Source organism: Megascapheus bottae, chromosome 15 (assembly GCF_031878675.1).
Source record: "Megascapheus bottae isolate mThoBot1 chromosome 15, mThoBot2.hap1, whole genome shotgun sequence".
Taxonomy (NCBI): Eukaryota; Metazoa; Chordata; class Mammalia; order Rodentia; family Geomyidae; genus Megascapheus; species Megascapheus bottae.
In genome coordinates, this window is record NC_143523.1 from 58,432,066 (window position 1) to 58,448,917 (window position 16,852).

At 50.5% G+C, this 16,852-nt stretch overlaps 1 protein-coding gene across 1 annotated transcript; it reads left to right on the top strand.

Annotated features, from left to right (window-relative positions):
- The first annotated feature begins 2,136 nt into the window (after window positions 1-2,136).
- Tmem72 (transmembrane protein 72) lies at window positions 2,137-16,672 on the top strand. The gene is made up of 5 exons (XM_090346786.1): window positions 2,137-2,261; window positions 10,027-10,093; window positions 12,887-12,958; window positions 14,574-14,713; window positions 15,321-16,672. Exons 1-5 carry the CDS (start codon window positions 2,192-2,194, stop codon window positions 15,794-15,796), a joined length of 825 nt encoding a protein of 274 aa, XP_090202912.1. The 5' UTR covers window positions 2,137-2,191; the 3' UTR covers window positions 15,797-16,672.
- Window positions 16,673-16,852: the final 180 nt, after the last annotated feature.

Below are 16,852 nucleotides of genomic sequence, written 5' to 3' on the forward strand. Positions count from 1 at the left end.
GCATGGAGCTGTCATGCCCAGCTCACCTTTCAACTCATTTTGAACCATAGAAATGCCCCAAACCTGCATTTGGGATATGGGGGTTGGGGACAGTGTCAAGATATGTCAGAGCTTGGAAAGATTGAAATTGGTAATCAGTTAGGAGACAATGTGTTACTAATAAACAGATAACCCAAGATGAGAAGAGAGTGTGTCAGATTATATTGTGTGTGCATGCACGTAAGTGTGCATGCATGTGTGTGAGCGTGTGTGTGTGTGTGTGTGTGTGTGTGTGTATGTTTTACTGGGATGCAACCCAGAGCCTCACAAATGCTAAACACTAACTGATACTTTTTATTATTCTTTCTTTCTTGTCTTTCTTTCTTTTTCTTTTGTGTGTGTGTGTGTGTGTGTGTGTGTGTGTGTGTGTGTGTGTGTGTTGGTTCTGGGGCTTGAACACAAAGCATGGGCTCTGTCTCTTAGCTTTATCACTCTACCACTTGAACCACAGCTCCACTTCCAGGTTTTTGCTAGCTAACTAGAGATTAGAGTCTCATAGATTTTCCTGCCTGGGCCAGGCACTAAACTGTGATCCACAGATCTCAGCATCCCTGAGTAGCTAGGATGAACTGATACATTTCTAAATTTGACCTGATGATCACATAAGCAGAAGGGTTCTGAAACTTATTTAAGAAGGAAAATATACACAAGAAGTAGTCATTACAGGATATCAAATTTACTGATCAAATTAAAACTAGTTCAATGGAGGCACTGGTGGCTCACGCCTGTAATCCTAGTTAATCAGGAATCTGAGATCTGAGGACTGCAAGTCAAACCCAAATTAGGTAGGCAAGACTGTAAGAATCTTATCTCCAATTAACTAACAACAATCCAGAAGTGGAGGTGTGGCTTAAGTAGTCGAGTACCAGCCTTGTGCAAAATAACTAAGGGACCGTGCCCTGGCCCTGAGTTTAAGTCCCAGTAGTCACAGCAGTGATAATTATTTTAATAGTAAACACCACTTGTTGATTAAACGAGGCTCTATCATCTTTTGCCAAGGAAGAAGTAAAGGACATCTAAAAATTTCATCCTTACTAGGGGAGATGAGGGTCCATCTTGTTTATTTTATATCTGTTCACACAAGCAAATGAAGTACAGATTTCAGAAGAAAACACCTGGCAGGATATCACAACTTGATGTCATCAATCCAGCACAGAAATTAGTAAACTAGGATTCAGTGAAAAACCATCATGACCCAACTTTAGAGGCTGGGACCCTTGAAGTCTCTGGGGCCAGTCACACACTCCCAGAACCCCAGTCTAGCCACATTGCCTATTTATTTTTGCCAAAGCTACCACACCTCACACATGCCCTTGGCTTTCCTCTCAAGGTCATACAGTTAATTATTGACATAGTGCATCAACTCTGAAATAATTCTTAGTTCCTACATCCCATACTTGGGAGAGTCAAATCAGGGGGAAAAAGGGATGGTCCCTGAATGTCACCAACCTGAGCTACACAGATCTGGTCAGAGTCCAGATCTACCAGAATAGAAAACAGAAAAGCTTTCTAATCCGTCTTCACACAAAGGAAAGGAGCTTGGGACTCATTTCAAAAGTTGTTTCTACTAGTGATTTAAAGACACATTCTCTCTCTCTCTCTCTCTCTCTCTCTCACACACACACACACACACACACACACACACACACACACACACACACACACGGATCAATGCATACATTATCTTCTCCAGGAGTCCAGCAGGTGTAAAGTCTAGGTATAAACTAATTCTCTGGGAGCATGAGGAAGGATCTGGGCCCCTCCCTCTCTCCTCAGCTCCCTCCTCCCAGCTAGAAACAGCTAATTGCCTGCTCCAGGCTGCCTCCAGCCCAGCCCTTCTCGGCCTGATCGCAGGCAGTTGGCTGCATAGCTCCAGACCAGGCTGGGGCTGAGCACAGAGCAGCAGGAGCAGGTAATGATTAAGCTGAGTGCCTGGCAAGGGCACGGGCTACAGAGCCAGGGAGGTGAGCCCCATTCACACCTCAGCTCTGCTGCAGCGGCCAGGACTGGTTAGAGAAGGCAGAATCCCAGGCCCCCAGGGCCCTGGGCCAGCAGCCACAGCCTCCTGTCTGGGCACACCTGAGTGTGAAGCAAGTCTGGAGCAGAGTCTCTGCTGCCTGCCCCCTGCATCTCTGCACTCACCCCTGGCACCATGAAGCTCCAGGGCTTTTGGATCGGGCTGGAATATGCCTGCAGGCTCTTGGGTATCACCACTGCTGCAGGTAAGACCCGCCTCCTGGCTGCTGTCTCCTGGCCAGGCATGTAGCAGCCAGGGTTAAACCAGAGGGTTGACAAGATGACAGTGGACATAGCTGTCATGTTGTCCTTTCATTTCTTTCTTAAGACTTACCTCTCCTATCCCCTCCCCGAAATCTGCGCTGTAGACTATCCCCTCCCCGAAATCTGCGCTGTAGAAAGGTGGAGGTGCAGAATAAGACACAGCAGACACAGAGGAGTATGGGGTGGGGCGGAGTCTTTGATTGACAGCTCACTCATTCCATGATCTCAAGAGCCCTCCACATCCTTAGTGTCTGTGAAATGAGCCCAGTGTTTTCCCATCCACAAGGAGGGTTCTTGGGCAGAATCGGGGGCTGAAGGTGATGGTGTAAAAGGGCCGAGTAAAGGAAGGAATTGATCTTCCATCATGGAATGACTAGAATCGAGTGACAGCTCTGCCCTGAAGGAGGGTGGCAAGGATAGGCTTCCTCAGGCCACCGAGACCCCTACAGAACATAGGACCCAAGCCCCTGGCCAGACCTCACTCAGGAGCTCATACTTTGGCTACTGAAGGAAAACTCCAATGGGGCTCCTCCCCCCCACCCCTCTCTCTCACTCTCTCTCTCCATATCTCTCTCTCTCTCTCTCTCTCTCTCTCTCTCTCTCTCTCTCTTCTCTCTCTCTCTCTCTCTCTCTCTCTCTCTCCCTCCCTCCCTCCCTCCCTCCCCCACCTCTGGTCACATGGCTGTCTGGGTGGCTTTCAGCTCAATACCCCAGGGTCTGAACCTGCTATGGAAATAAGCATCTATGTTCTTTCTCTCTCTTTTTTCTTTTTTTGTGCTCATCTTGGGGCTTGAACTCAGGGTCCAGGCACTGTCCCTGAGCTTTTGCTCAAGATTGGTGCTCTACCACTTGAACCATTTCCAGCTTTTTAAAGTAGCTTATTGTCAATAAGAGTTTCATGGACTTTCCTGCCTGAGCTGGCTTTGAACCATGATCCTCAAATCTCAGCCTCCTGAGTATCTAGGATGACAGGCACGAACCACTAGTGCTCAGCTGGACATCTATGTCCTGATAAGCCCTTAGCTCTAGGCCTCCTCTCTCAGAGGATCTGGGGAAGATATGCCACTACCCAGCAAAGCCTGTCTCTGGACAAAAACTAACTTGAGGAGCCTTGAGAAAGTCCACCAGCTCAGACTCAAACAGTGCTGGCCTCAAGCCTTGGCACTGTGAAGGATTCATGGCCTCTGGTACTCTGCCCCCTGGAGCTGTGCTTTCTGATCTGGATAACAGACCTACTAGTCATCAAGGATGACTAAAAGTATAAGTCAAGAGGAAGCCCCCACTACTCAAGCCAGAATCAGTGAGGAGCTGAGACAGCAGTCTAGACTCGAAGGAGTTAATCACTGGACTGTCACCCACAACTGGGCTACATTAGATGAGAAGAGTCTAATGCAGATGCATTGAGATAAGAGTCATGACCTTGCTCAAGGACACACTGCATGTCAGCAGATGGGGCCAGCCTGGAGTCCCGACCCTTAACTTTCCCAGAGATCAGGACTCTGACCCAAGCCCTCCCTGTGTCTCTGGGAAGAAGTGATTGTGGAGACTTTGTGTAAGAAGCTTTACAGAAGTGGATGCCATGGTTCCCACCTGTCATTCTAGCTATGTGGAAGGCTGAGAGCTGAGAATCACAGTTCAAAGCCAGCCCAGGCAGGAAAGTCTATGAGACTCTTATCTACAATTAAGCACCAAGATAGCCAGAAGTGTAGCTGTGGCTCAGGTTTAGAGCATTAACTTTGAGACAAAAATTCAGGGACAGTACTCAGGTCCTGAGTTCAAGCCCCAGGACTAATGAGTTCTAGTTCCCTTGGAAACTCTATTTTCCTCTCTGGAGGGAAATGGTAGCCCATCCTGGGGAAAGGAAAGTGGCCATAGGCAGGTTTCCTGGATTGGGCATCTGATCTACCACTGCTGAGTGACCTGCTGCTCCCTTTGCACTGTCAGCTACCAGAAATCTCAGTGGCTGAAACCCCAGCTGCACTCCACACACAGCTGGGGCCAGCTTCCTGCCCGGAAGCTCTTTTGAGATACATTTATCTATCCTCCTAATGGATTAGCTGAAGACAGTTTAAGAGCCCAATTTATCTCAGCCAATGAAAGGCCTTGCAGACACACACACACACACACACACACACACACACACACACACACACACACACAGCTTACCACTCTTCTTAGCCACAAACTTTATATCTATGCAAGAGGCTGCTGTTAATGTTGAAGATGAATCTCCTACTTGGTTTTGATACAAGATCCAGGCTAAAAATAGGCCAGAGTTGCCTTCTAATGGTCAGGCTTTCCAGAGCACGAGGAGAAAGCTGAAAGCTAGAGAAGGCCTCCAGAGCTTTGGAGCAAATCTCAAGTTTCTTCCAGTGTCACTGGACTCCTGGCTTATTTCCAGTGTGTAGGATTTGCAAATTCCTTTTTCCTTTAAGCCTCTTTTTTTTTGTTGTTGTTGCTGTTGAAATCCTCTGTTGAAAAGTCCAGGCTCCATGATAAGTGTACTTCTAAGAAGAGGAAAGGAGACTTGAAACAGGGGCTCTGGCTCCCCCTACAGGTAGATGTGTATATGTTTCCCAGGAGGCCAGGTGACTAAGGGCTCCCAGAATATCATCTGCAGAGACCAGGAAGCTCCTGAGCAGCACAGCAGCCTCCTTCCCTGGCCCTGCAGGAAAGACCCAGGCTGGCAGAAGTAGGTACTCAGATTCCAGGTGCCATCCCCCAGAGGGTAAGCTGCAGTGGTCATAGCCGTAGCAAGCCCTCCTGACCACTGTGCTATCTTCTCGCTGTCCACCCCACTTGGATAAAACCTACTTAGCTGTCCAGTGCTGAGAGCCTGGGGTCCAGGCCTATTCCACAACAAGTTTTCAATAAGCAATACCACCAAACCTGGGCAAAGAGGTTACAGGCAGATTAGGCCTACCTGGTCTGCCCCTTGGAATTCCAGGCCATCACAGGCTACAGCCCTACACACACACACACACACACACACACACATACACACACACACACACACACCCCACCAGTGTCTTCCATGGGCTCATCAGCATTACCTTCCTGACCTAAAAAGGTGTTGGGGTAGGCATGCATATGTTCAAGTGTAAAAGTGTGTGCACCTATGTGGAAACACACACTTGCCCGTAAAGCAGATGTGTGAGTAACTGCACACCGACCATAAAGCTCCCTTGTCCGTGTGCAGAGGTGAAAATACCTGTCCCTCCATCCCTCAAAGAAGATCATGAGACCACTTTGTCCTGTTCATTCGAGACAGGGCGAAGACATCCCAAGTGTGAGACGCAGGCCTCAGCAGTGGTTCTCCCTGTACACTGGGATGATTAGCTAGCTAGCTAGTTAGTCAATTAATAAGTTGGGGGTTTTGTTAGTGTTCTTCTGAGGCAAGGATTCACTCTGTAGCACAGATTGGCCTTGAACTCCTAATGTCGGTGATAACCTGTCTCTACTTCCCTGGTACTAGAATTACAGGCATGGCATCTCCATGTTCAGCTTGTAATGGCTTTCAGTACAGATCAGGACTCAGACTCGGGGGCACTGGGACACAGATTTTAACTAGATAGGACACAGCAGTCCAGGGAGGAACCTGTCCTGTGGGTTTAGGATTGAGACTGAAGGCTAGTTTCCCTTTGAACTTCTGTAGAACTTATCTCCAGAGGAAGCTTCAGCCTTCTACCTGACCCAGGCAAGGAAGAGACTGAGAAGAGCCCCTGTGCACATCACACAAGGCCCTGCTCTCCAGGGCTAGAGTGAAGCAAGGCCAGGACACCCGAATACAGAGAAAAAGCCCTCTCCTTCTAGCCCAGTCCCTGTATACCAGAAGGCCTGAGTTGCTCCAAAACAGATCAGCCCAGAAAATACATGTAGCACTTGGATCAGGTCTTCTGGCTTTCCTCAGAGCAGAATCTGGTCTTGTTCTGGATGGTAGCTCATAAACAACACTATTATTCAGTGTTCATTTTGAGCAAAGCTCTAGGGTACATGTTTTAAACAAAGAAATCTCTTCCCCTCTCTTCCTGCTCCCGAAAGACAATAGGATTTAGTTCAAGTGTGTGTGTGTGTGTGTGTGTGTGTGTGTGTGTGTGTGTGTGTTAGAATTTGGGCTTGAACTCAGGGCCTAGGTGCCATCTCTAACCATAATTGCCAAATTTCAGCTTCCTGGCAGATTAGGGTTACAGGTGCGAGCCACCAGCACCTGGCTTAGCTTAGGCAGCTTTGCTCTCTGGAAGGCAGGCAGCTATTGGCTTATGAAGACTGGTCTGGGCAGGGTGATGAAGGGCAACTCTGCCCTCTGCCATTCGTGTTCCAGGAGGCCAGCCCAGGCCTGTGCTTATGGTGGCAGCAAAGACATAAGGAGCACAGTTCTACTTTCGATCTGTTTTTGCGTCCCATTGGCCAGAGCCAGGCTCAATGCCTAGTTCAAGTCAAAGAGTGGGAACAAAGGCTTTCCCAGGTTGAAAGAATCTAGACGAGGGTTCAGGAATGGTAGAAAACTTGCCTAGCTCTGCATTTGTTCTCCAATAATACACACGCGCAGGTACACACACACACACACACACACACACACACACACACATTGTATAGAATGGGCAAAGTCCACTGCCTTATAGGAAATCCTCCCCAAAACAGGATGGTAAGATAATTGGGCAGGGAATTGTATGTGATGTTCTAAAATCTTTTCCAGTGTTCAGAAAGTTCTACCATAAAATCTGGGCATTTTAGCTGGATGATGGTAGTTCATGCCTGTAATCCTAGTTACTCAGAAGACTGAGATCTGAGGATCACCATTCACAGCCAGCTCAGGCAAGAAAGTCCATGAGATTTCTTTTCCTTTCTTTTCTTTTCTTTTTTCAGCCATGGGGCTTCAACTCTGGGCCTGGATGCTGTCCCTGACCTTTTCAGCTCAAGACTAGAATCACTGCGTTGAGCCATAGTGCCACTTCTGGTTTTCTGGTGGTTAATTGGAGATCAGTCTCATGGACTTTTGTGCCCAGGCTGGCTTGGAACCGCAGTCCTCAGATCTCAGCCTCTTGAGTAGCTAGGATTACAGGCATGAGCCACCGGCACCCAGCTAAGTCCATGAGAAACTGGAAGTGGAACTATGGCTCAAGTGATAAAGTACTAACCTTGAGCACAAAAGCTCCAGGACAGTGCCCAGGCCCCTGAGTTCAAACCCCAGAACTAATACACAGAAAAGCTAAAAGAGGACAGGATGGGGGTGGGGGGAGAGGAAGCAAGAGAGGGAGGGAGGGAGGGAGGGAAGAAAGGGAGGCCACAACAAGTTGGGACTAATGGAAGACAAGGATGAAAATACCCTCTTCTCCCCATGAGAGTACTAATGGGAACAGCCGGCCTCTTATAATAGTTCTTCTATCAGCATCATCTACACAACACCATCAGCCACTGAAACTGAGTGTTCTTAACCACCGTCACATATGCTTTTATTTGATCATTATCCAGAATAGGAAGAGGCCTGGGGGGCTGGGTTTCTCTGAGCCCAGACCCAGCCTGTCCATGCTTTCTGCTTCAGTCATCTCTCTACTCAAACCACCCTTCCACTCTCAGTGCTCCCCAGCAGTCACAGTGATCAGAGAGCTACATGCCTCACCCAGGCTCCATCACTGGCTCTTGGCCTGGGATTTCTGGTACCTGTTGCATCTCAGAAAGGAGATGCTGCTGGCTCACACCTGTAATCTTAGCTACTCAGGAGGCTGAGATGTGAAGATCACAGTTCAAAGACAGCCAAGCAAGAAAGTCCATTAGACTCTTATTGCCAATGAACCACTAAAATGCTAGAAATGGGAGTTGTGGCTAAAGTGGGAGAGCCTGGAGCAAAAAAAACAAGTGAGCAGGAAACCCTGATTTCAAGCCCCAGTAGCCACACCAAAAGGAAAAAGTGGGGGGGAAAGGAAGGCAAAGCAAAAGGCATGAGAGCAACTCTCCCTAGGACCTGCTCCAAACTAGGAGCCAAGTTCCCACGACCCCTTCCTGCCTCCTGCTGGCCACCTGCTGCAATTTCAGGCAAATCACCAGAGACCATTGCTGCCTAGATGGACTGTACCCCCAGCCGCTACGAGCACAGCCATCATCACCAGCCTTGAGCCAAAACCCCTTCCCCAGTCCAGGGTGGGAAAACCTCCTGCCCCACTGCTTCATAAAAACCTGTGATATATCAGCCCAGGCACTGGTGGAAGTCACTGAAATCTGAGAATCATACCAGCTTGGGCAGGAAAATCCATGAGATTAACCAGCAAAAAGCAGAAGTGGAGCTGTGGCTAGTGGTAGAAGACTAACCTGAATGAAAAAGCTGAGCACAAGGCCTTGAGTTCAAGTGCCAGTGTGAGCGCTCTCACTCTCTCCTGCTTGGAGCCCAAAGGCCCAGGCCTGGCCTCTGGGTCTTCACTTCATAACGTTTGACCTTGAGTAAATTACACAAGGTTGCTGCTCCTGCGTCTCCCCATCTATCGGTGGGAAGAGCACATACCTTGTGCCATGGCTTCCTGGGAGGAAACATGATTCTGCAAAGTCTTCAGTTGGGCCAGAGCTGCAGATACTGTGGACACCACCCACCTCTACTGTGGCTGAGCACTGGCCAGAAAGTTCTGGAACCTGGAGAGTGGGAAGCACGGTTCCCTAGTGTGACAGAAGAGTATTCAAAATGAATCCTCCAAACTCGTGTCTGAAATCCTAGCCCCTTGGGGAGCTGCTATATGAGGATCATGGTTCAAAGCCAGCACAGACAGGAAAGTCCATGAGACTCTTCTCTCTGATGAACCACCAAGTCACAAGTGGAGCTGTGGCTCAAGTGGTAGAGTGCTAGCCTTGACCAAAAAAGTTCAGGATCACTTTCCAGGTCCAGAGTTCAAGTCCCAAAACCAATGTGTACATGGGCATGTACACACACACACACACACACACACACACACACACACACACACACACAGAGGAAGCAGAAGGAAGAGGAGGAGGAGCAGGAAGAGGAAGAGGAAGAGATGAAACACTCAGAAACATACATCCCCACTGTTTCCTGGATCAAGGCAATCAGGCCCCTTCCCACGAGAAGTGAGGGGCGCTGGTGGGGCTCCCTCTTGGTTTTTAAGGGGTAGCCTTTTAACAGACAATGACTCCTTCAGCGGGGGACACAGGGAATGGAAGCTTACATATGTTTACAGGGAGAGAAGGAGGGACGGAGGGAGGGAGAGAGCGACAGAGGGAGGAAGGGGGGTACAGCCCAGGGTCTTGGTGGCCTCTGGTCCAAAGCCATCCCTCCTCCCCCCTCCCACACACACACACTCCGCCCCAGCCTCAGGGTAGTGAGCCAGACACTGTAGGTGCAGACTGCCCCACCATCCAGTTACTGAAGCCAGGAGCACAGCACTCAACACAGAGAAGACTCTAGAAGCCCCAACACACAGCAGCATAAGACAGATCTGGAATGAAGGCACAGGCAGGCTCTGTGGCACTAAGGGATGATGGCATGACAGACAGACAGACAGACAGACAGACAGACAGACAGACAGACAGAGGGATGTCTGTGCTCTGAGGGCACTGGTGAGAAGGCCTCTGGGGTCCTGCCTGGGCATTTTAGGGCTCGCCCAGGAGGCACCTGAACTCACCCCATAGCCAAGGGCTCCAGCTGGGCAGTGCTGTGGTGTGGGCACCCAGGCCCACTCTGCTTCTCCTCTTGCCCCTCAGTGCTGATCGGCGTGGGCACCGAGACATTCCTCCAGGGGAAGTTCACAAGCCTGGCCTTCTACCTCCTGTGAGTATGTGTGCCCTCTGGGCCTCAGCGCACTCCCTGTGCCACCCACAGAGCCCCTTCCCGCGCCAGCTCCATCCCAACCAGAAGAAGCTGCTGAGCAGGCTTCTAGGAAAGAAACATTTTGGGGGAAACTATCCCATAAATCAACTCTTTCATACACCCACCCACCCATCTATGTCTACTTGCCCATCCCCCACCCACCATGCATCATCTATCTACCAGCTTTACCTGCCCATCCCACCCACCCATGTATCCATCCACCTACCCACCCATCCATATGTCCATCTGCCCATCCCACACACACTTATCATCTACCTATCTATCCTATCACCAATCCTTCTGCCTATCATCCCTTTCACCATCTTTTCAACCATATGCCCTACCTAGCTATCCATGTCCCCACCCATCTACTGAACCATATATCCATTACCTACCTACCTACCTACCTACCCTCTTACCCATCCATCTGCTTACCCGTCCATCCATCCATCCATCCATCCATCCATCTACCCAACCACATATCAGGCTATGTATTCATCCATCCATCTGCTTACCCGTCCATCCATCCATCCATCCATCCATCCATCCCCAACCATATATCAGTCTACCTATTCATCTATCCATCTTCCCATCCATGAATCCACCTGCCTACACACACCCCCACTCACCCATCCATCCACTCACTCATCTATCCATCCATCCATATATCCATCTGCCTGTCCATTCACCCATCCACTTAATCATGTCTCAATCTACTATATACCCATCCATCTGCCCATCCACCCACCCATCCAGCTTCTCAGCCCCATAACCATCCACCTACTCATCCACTTACACATCCATCCATCTCCTCATCTCCCCATCATCCAGCTACCTACCGGGGCAACAACTCACCCAGTCACCTAGCCACCACCCACCCATGCATCCCTTCCATCATTTATTTCCACAGCAAGCATGAACAGAGGAAGTTTATCTACACAGGAAGTGTAGATTAAGCTCCCCACTCTGCTAAGCATGGGTTAGAGACTCCTTTGAATTATGCTATCATCAGCAAGCTCATGAGCAGCACACCCAAGTTTCAACTCAGGATCTTTATTCTTCCACTGGTGTCCACCCTTCACTACTGAGACTATCCCCTGACATTGCACACAGCTGTTTTAGGGATAGGAAAGCCTGGGGTCCCCATACACCCTAAATCAATGGCTCTGCAGGCTGCCACCCTAACAGCTCTTCCTGCCACCTTCATGGTTCTCTGCATCTCTAGCTCACTCCTGTGCCACCTTCTGCTGCTGCCTGATGACTCAGCCCTCCATACAACCCAGAGCATCGAATCTAACTCCAAACCCTGAATGGCTTGGTCTCCACGCTGTCACTAGTTCCACAAAGCACTTAGGAGAGCCCTCATCTCCCACAGTCACTAGCCTCAGGACAATGTCTCCATGGAACCAGCTGCAGGACAAGAGTCGGCAGGCTGCTAGGAGAGGGAAGGAGAAATCTCTTAGGAAAAACTCATTTGGGCAATGACCCTGTGGCATCTGGGAACTTCCTGTGTACTCAGCAGGGTAATGTAGAAGTTCATAAAGGGCTTTATAAGTCATGTGAAGTCATTTCAATTATATGGACACACACACACACACACACACACACACACGGACAAAAAGTTAAGTTCTGAGGATGGGAGTTTGGCCTAGTGGTAGAGTGCTTGCGTATTACACATGAAGACCCAGGTTCGATTCCTCAGTATCATACACACAGAAAAAAACAGGAAGGGACGCTATGGCTCAAGTGGTAGATGCTAGCCTTGAGAAAGTTCAAGGAGAGTGCTTGGGCCCTGAATTCAAGCCCCAGGACCGGCAAAAGAAAAAAAGTTAAGTTCCATTTCCAAAGATTCTCATATGCAAAGTTGAAGGAGGGGATTGCTAGGAATTTTTTTTACCTGTGTCCTTCAGATTTAGACTGGAGGATCGCTACACATGAGTATTCTAGATTAAGAAAATCATGGTCATATCTGGGCGTGTGACACTGAGCCCTGGAAAGTTTGGTGGTAAGAATGAAGAAGCAGGGGCCAGGGATGGGGTTGCAATGGTTAGGAGACAGTCCTGAACCCATACAGTACTGGTGAAGCCAGAGAGAATGGGAGCCAATCTGAGAGGAGAGAGAGGGGTGGGGGGGGGGGCCGGGGGAGTGTTCTGGTCCTGGGACTTGAACTCAGGGCTGGAACACTTTCCCTCAGCTTTTTTACTCAAGGTTGGCACTCAGCCATGTGAGCCACAAGCTCCAGGTCAGACTTTTTGCAGATTAATTAGAAATAGGAGTCTCACAGACTTTCCTACCCAGGCTGGCTTTAAACTGGAACCCTTAATCTCTGCCTCCTGAGTTGCTGGGATTACAGGCATGAGCCACAGATACCTAGCTGACTCTGTAGGTGTTCAAGAACCACAATGAATGCTCCTCTAGCTGAGTGATGGGGGAGAAGAAAAAGGAACAGGGCTCGCCAGGGCCTGGCTTTAAGGCTAGGCTGCCAGGATCAGCCCTAGGACCACAGATAGAAGTCACATCTGCCAGGACAAAGAAAACCAGGTGCAAATTATGCCACCTACTGGCCATGATACTACCTGCTCCATTCTCTGCACCTGGGCTATGGGGTTCAGGCAAAATATGAAGGATGCTGTCCTGGAGACAGGCCAGTCTGTTGCTGGAAGAGCCCAGAAAGCAAAGGCACTACAATCAGACAGCCTCATGAAACCTAGGAAGAATCAAGGCACCAGCCTTCTCACCTGTCTCCACCCACAGGTCTATAGGGGTCGCTGTCTCTGTGTGTGAAGGGGCCTACTTTGTGGCTCAGCTGCTGACCATCTGTTTCAAGTAAGTAACCTCAGGCAGAGTCTGAGGAAAGGCCCCTCTCCTTCTTCCCCCCCCCCCCCGCCCCAGAAACTGCCAATCACTGGCCCTGGCATCCAGCTATCCATTAAGGAGAGCCCTGAGGGTGGCTCAGCTTGGAGCTGGCAGTGATCACATGAGAATTGCCTGCTTCCCAGTAGCTGCCCTGCTGCTACTGCTGCTGTCCACTGCTCAGCATCTAAACACACCAGTGTGGCTCATGCCTGGAATCCTAGCTACTCAGGAGACTGAGGTCTGAAGGATTGAGGTTTGAAGCCACTCTCAGCAGGAAAATATTAATTATTATTATTATTATTGTCATGAGGCTTGATCTCTGGGCCTGGATATTGTCCCTGAGCTCTTCAGCTTGAGGCTACCACCCTACCCCCGGAACCACAGCACCACTTCCAGTTTTCTAGTGATTAATTGGAGATAAGACTCATGGACTTTAGTGTCAGGGCTGGCTTTGAACCTCAATCCTCAGATCTCAGCCTTCTGAGTAGCTAGGCGTGAATCACCACACTCAGCTAGGAAAATCTTTTAAACTTTAACCACCAAAAAACTGGAAGTGGAACTGAGGCTGAAGAGGTAGAGCTCTAGTCTTGAGCAAAAAGCTCAGGGACAGTGCCCAGGCCCTGAGCTCAAGCCCCAAGACCAGCACCTCCCCACCCCCACCCCCCCCCATATACACATGCACAAGCTATCATCTGTATGGCCAAGGACTGGGGCCCAGACCATAGCTCCAGAACACAGACTGCAGGCTCTCATATGGCCAGCCAGATCTCCATCCAGCTGCCCAGAACCTGGCAACAAGAGTCATGGAATGAACTTACTAGTCACACACACACACACACACACACACACACACACACACACACACGCACGCACAAATGTGAGTTCTATTCCCAAAGATACTAAATACAAATTTAAGTAGGGGAAGTTACTAGGATCTCCCTGCACCCCCAGCTCCTGATCAGTTCCCCTCCACACACCCCTGTTTCAGAGATGTTGAGGAACCATCCCCTTGGAAGTGCTTTTACATTCTCAGAGATGACCACCAGGGAGCACCAGGGAGCTGTACCAAGCAAGGCCCTAAAAGCAGGAGAGCAGGGGCCTCTCTCCCTCTCCTTCTCCCTCTCCCTTTCCCTCTCCCTCTCCTTCCCTCTTTCTCTCTCTCTTCCCCCTCCCCCCTCCCCTCTCTCTGCCAATTCAGAACACAAGGGGTCTAAAGCCTAGCACTGTCCTTTGAAATTAGAGGCAGTGCACAAGCGGGGTGCGGCTGGATTCCAGCCTGCTGCCCACACAGCCAGACACTGGCTGATTCCTATACCCACACCTTCTCTGCTTCGGGTGGACTCCCGAGTGGGCCCTGAGCCAGCCATCTACCTTCCGTCCCTTTGTCCCAGGCAGGCAACACTAAGAAGGCTTTCAGAGAAAGCCACAGATTTCTGTGGCTCTCATCCCTGAGTGTTGTTCTGCAGGAGTCACAATTACACCATGGCAGAGCCCACCCTAACCTCCCGTGAGCTAGCGGTGGCTAGGGGTCTCCTCTGCCCTTCCTGCTCACCCTGGACTCTGACAACCTCTCCCCCACCTCCAGGTGTCAGCCAGGGTCCTTGGCCCACAGAGCACGGGAGAAAGCCCACTGGCTGGGCTGCTTCCAGAAGTTTCTGGCCTACATGCTGCTGTCAGTGGCCTGCTTCCTCCACCCTGTCCTGGTGTGGCACGTGACCATTCCAGGTAGGCCAGCGGGATACGGAGGCCCTGGGGATGGACAATCTCTGCCAGGGTAGGGGCTGTACAATGGCTAGGGAGTGGGATCGTACAACCCTTTTCTTCTCATTCTAAAACAAGGTGCTGAACACTCCTTCTCCAAGCTCCCGCCAGCCCCCAACCCCTTTTTTGTACCTGGCACATGAGGCCAAAGGCAGAGGGCATCCTGCATGCAGGAGTGTCCCAGGAGGAGAGCTTCCTGTGCCTCCTGGGCCATTCCTCATTCATGGGTGAGGGTCCTCTCACTGAGCCAGTGTGCACCCAGCTTTCCCAGGATAAAACTCCGGCATTTTTCTGCCTCTAGTCCTTTTTACTCCTGGACATGTGTAGTGGGCTGGAAATGCAGCGTGAGACAGTCATTGGTGTCTCAGAGAGGCCTGCCTGGCTTCTTCACTGTCTCTCACACAGTATTAACCCTCTGCATTTCCTTTAACTGAAGCTTGATTTGGGGGTGGGGGTGAGGGGAGATTAGCCACAGGGGATACAAGCATTGTATCCCTGGGTCAATTTGCACAACCTCTGATTCTTCACCATGGTGTAGATCTAGTTTCCTGAGTACATAATTCTCTTCCAGGCTCCATGCTCATTATTACTGGCCTGGCCTACTTCCTACTGAGCAAGCGGAAAAAGAGCAAGGCTGCCCCCCATGTGGCAGCCCCCCCAGAGCAGTACTCAGACCCCTCGGGCAGTGTCATGAGCACCACAGGCTCTGGGGACACGGAGCACACCTACACGTTCCATGGAGCCTTCAAGGAGGGTCCTGGCTCCCTGCTCATCCACATGAAGAGCATCCTGAAAGGGACGAGCAAACCCAGTCCCCTGCCCGCTCCACAAACGCTGCTAGAACTGACCTTGGAGCCAGATGATCTGCTGGCCAGAAAGAAGCAGGTGCATTTTGAAGACAGTGTGGTGCGAATCATCCCATCCCTAGCCGAAGGCCTGGACGATGGAGACAGTGAGCCAGAGGAGACGGCCTCTGACACAACCCCCATCATCCCTCCCCCACAGACCTCGCTGCTGTCCTCACTGGCCGGCGCTGATTTCTTCTGAGTGGCTCCACCAGGGGGCGCTGTGCACAGCCTGCCATGGAGATGGCAGTCATGCCTTCCTCAAAGACACCACCAGCTCCCTTCCTGCAAGGTGGCAGATGCCATTGCTTCAGCCTCCCAGAGGGTCAGAGGACTCCTTCCCAGCACAAGCCACTGCACCCCCTCATTCCTGACGCAGAACCCAGACTTCAGCAGGGAACCCCTGGTCCATTTCCCTGTCTGATGCGACCTTCCTAGCCCTAAAAGGCCCAGGGGTGCTCTGAGTCGTCTCCACATCTGATGTTGAGTGGGGTTGGCAGAGTCCAGAGTGACCCTGTGCAGAGCAGGGCTGGCAGGAAGAGCCAGGAGGGCTGGCCCTGGATGAACAGAAGGAGTTACTTTTGTTCATGTAATGGCTTAGGGGAGCAATGCCCCTCTGTGCTCCAGACCAGAGAGCAGGGCTCCTTCCAGAAGCATCGCTGCAGCCTTCCAGCATCCTCCATTGCTTGGGCTGTAGAGATTCTGAAGACGATGCTGCCCGCTGACGCATGTGGAAACCCAACTCCTGCAATCCCAACTCCACAGGAGGCTGAAATCTGAGGATAGAGGTCTGAGGCCAGCCCAGGCAAGAAAGTCCCGAGAATGCGAATCTCATCTCCAACTAACCAAGAGAAAGCCAAACGTGAAGGTAGAGACTCAAGTGGTTGAGCACCAGCCTTGAGTGAAAAAGCTAAGAGACAGTGCCCTGGTCCTGAGTTCAAACCCCAGTATCAGCATATACCAGAAAAGGGAGCCAGCACTCATCTTCCTTGGGCTCCCCAGACACAGCAGGTGGGGCTCACTGGAGGTCAGGACTAGGGAGGTGGTGCCACAGAAAAGCATGGCACACCTAAAAGTGCCAGTGATAAGCTCATGCCTGTCCCTAAGTGGAAGGAGGAAAGAAGAGAAAATACCAAGAGCAGTGATTAGGGCGAGGTCTCTGCCTTGACCAACCAAAATGTACCAAGTATTTCCTAATGAAAAGATTTGCAATGAGATCGTGTGTGTGTGTGTGTGTGTGTGTGTGTGTGTGTGTGTG

Excerpts from the sequence above, each read along its gene's own strand:
- Tmem72 (XM_090346786.1), top strand. The coding sequence starts at position 2,192 with ATGAAGCTCCAGGGCTTTTGGATCGGGCTGGAATATGCCTGCAGGCTC. Across the intron at positions 12,959-14,573 it reads CTGCTGACCATCTGTTTCAA|GTGTCAGCCAGGGTCCTTGG; the intron begins GTAAGTAACCTC and ends CCCCACCTCCAG. Across the intron at positions 14,714-15,320 it reads GTGGCACGTGACCATTCCAG|GCTCCATGCTCATTATTACT; the intron begins GTAGGCCAGCGG and ends ATTCTCTTCCAG.